This window comes from Eimeria tenella, genomic scaffold (genome assembly GCF_000499545.2).
Source record: "Eimeria tenella Houghton genomic scaffold, Eth_scaff3289, whole genome shotgun sequence".
Taxonomy (NCBI): Eukaryota; Apicomplexa; class Conoidasida; order Eucoccidiorida; family Eimeriidae; genus Eimeria; species Eimeria tenella.
The window spans coordinates 1753-3755 of record NW_013543115.1 but is presented as its reverse complement, the minus strand read 5'-3'; the positions used below and the strand labels follow the sequence as shown (position 1 = coordinate 3755).

General features: G+C 70.5%; 1 protein-coding gene across 1 annotated transcript in view; it reads left to right on the top strand.

The window, feature by feature from the left end:
- Window positions 1-400: 400 nt before the first annotated feature.
- ETH_00040950 (uncharacterized protein) overlaps window positions 401-2003 on the top strand; it is a gene marked incomplete at both ends in the record, with an annotated part of 2202 nt that continues 599 nt past the window's right edge. Inside the window, one exon of the mRNA XM_013376252.1 lies at window positions 401-2003. Coding sequence (XP_013231706.1) covers window positions 401-2003 — 1603 coding nt within the window.

Genomic DNA, 2003 nt, shown 5'->3' with positions numbered 1-2003 from the left:
CCGGCTCCTCCCGCCGCTGCTGCTGTTGCGAGACAGCAAGGGACCTTGCAGCCCCAGGCCTCCAGCGTGTGTGGGGTGTCTCTCGCGAGGAGACTGAGGCGTTCCATGTCTCTTTTTTGGCCCGTGCGAAATCGCAGGACGAGGGTTCAGGGTTCAGGGTTTAGGGTTTAGGGTTTAGGGTTTGGGTTTCGGCGTGTGCAGACAGGATGCATGGTGTGCCCTTGTCGGCAGACCCCCCAACAACTCTCTGACTCTCAAGGGGCCCCCCTTGTCCCTTTAAAAAGGGGGCCCCTCGTTGAATTGCTGCTGTCTCCGTGTCTCCTCCAGTGTCTGTACACCTGAAGCCCCACAGCAGCAAGCAAGGGCCCTGCTGCAGGGGGCCCCCGCGACGTTTCTCGAGATGCTATCGGAGCTGCAGGGGGCCCCCCAGGGGCCCCTCCCGGAGGGCCCCTTTGGGGGCCCCCCTTCTCCCCAGCAGTCGGTGGCGAGCCCCGGGGTGGGGGGGGCCCCCCCGGGGGCCCCCCTCCCCACGCCTCCCCACACCCCCCTGAAGGAGGGGCCCCCTCTGGGGGCCCCCCCTGCAGAGGGCGAGGCCGCCCCGGGCTTGGGGGCCCCCCCGGGGGGCCCCCCGGCCACGGCGCCGGGCTCGCCCGAGGGGCCCCTCTGGCCGGGAGGGGGGCCCCCGGAGAGCCCCCCGGGGGCCTCGGGGGCCCCCGACGCAGAGGGGGCCCCCCAATGTGAGGGGGGGCCCCCCGACAGCTCGGAGCCCCGAACCCCCACTGCGGGGAGCCGCCTGGGGTCCGGGGAGGGGCCCCCCTTGTCTTTCTTTTTGCCGCGTCCGGGGGCCCCCCTGGACCCTGGCAGCCCCTCCCTAGGCGACCCCCTGGGGGCCCCCCTCTTGGGGGCCGCCTTCACTTCTTCTGTTCTTTCCGAGGGGCCCCCATGGCAGGAGGGCCCCCGCCTGGGTCCAGACCCTCTTAAGGCCTCCCCGCTGGACCTCGCGGGGGCCCTTTACCGCCTCACGCTGGGGGGGGCCCCCCCGGCCCTCAATGAGCAGCAGCAACAGCAGCAGCAGCAGCAGCAGCAGCAGGTGCTGCTGGCGCCGCAGCCGCAAACCGCAGCAGCAGCAGCAGCAGAGGGCCCCAATGCTCGCCACGGGTCATTCCTATCTGCTGCTTCCACCGCAGCCTCTGCTAGCAGGGGGCCCCCCCTGGACTCTGGGGAGGAGGGGGGCCCCCCTGAGGCCCCAGAAAGGTTCCCTTTGCAGTATCCGGGGCCCCCCTGGCCTATCGCAGCTCAAGCGCAGCAGCAGCAGCAGCAGCAGCAGCAGCTGCTGCTGCTGCAGCAGCAGCAGTGGGTCTCAGCCGCTGCGGAGCAGTACCTCACCATACCCTCTCTTACTTGGCAAGAGCCCTTCGGGGGGCCCCCCAGTGGGCCCCTCAAGGACCCGCTGAAGGGGGGGGCCCCCCTAAGCATGCGTCTGTGTGGGGCCTTCCCGCAGCAGCAGGGCGCAGCAGCAGCAGCAGCTGCTGCTGCTGCTGCTGAACCTTCTTTGCTGCAGCGGCAAACCCTCCCCAGGGGCCCCCAACCCATTGCTGAGAGGTCCTCGCTGCAGCAAAGCTCCGCCTGGGGCCCCCAGGGCCCCCAGAGGCCCCAGGGGCCCCAGGGCCCCCGCGGGGCCCCCAGCAGCAGCGGCATCAGTCCGCAGCTGCTGCTGCAGCAAGCCGCTTTTCAGAACGCAGCGCCGTTTCCTGCTGCTCCTGCTGCAGCAGCAGCAACAACTGCTGCTGTTGCTGCTGCTGCGGGAGGCCTGAGGGGCCCAAGCCCCAAACTCGAGGTCCCCATGCTGCATGCAGCCCGCGGAAGCAACAGAGACAACTCCGGCGTGGGTACTGTTTTGAGGTCCCCTGGGGGCCCCCTGGGGCCCTCGGGGGGCCCCCTGGAGGGCCCCCAGTGGGCCTCCAAAGACTTCAGTGCCCTCCTGAGGTGCTACCTTGAGCTGC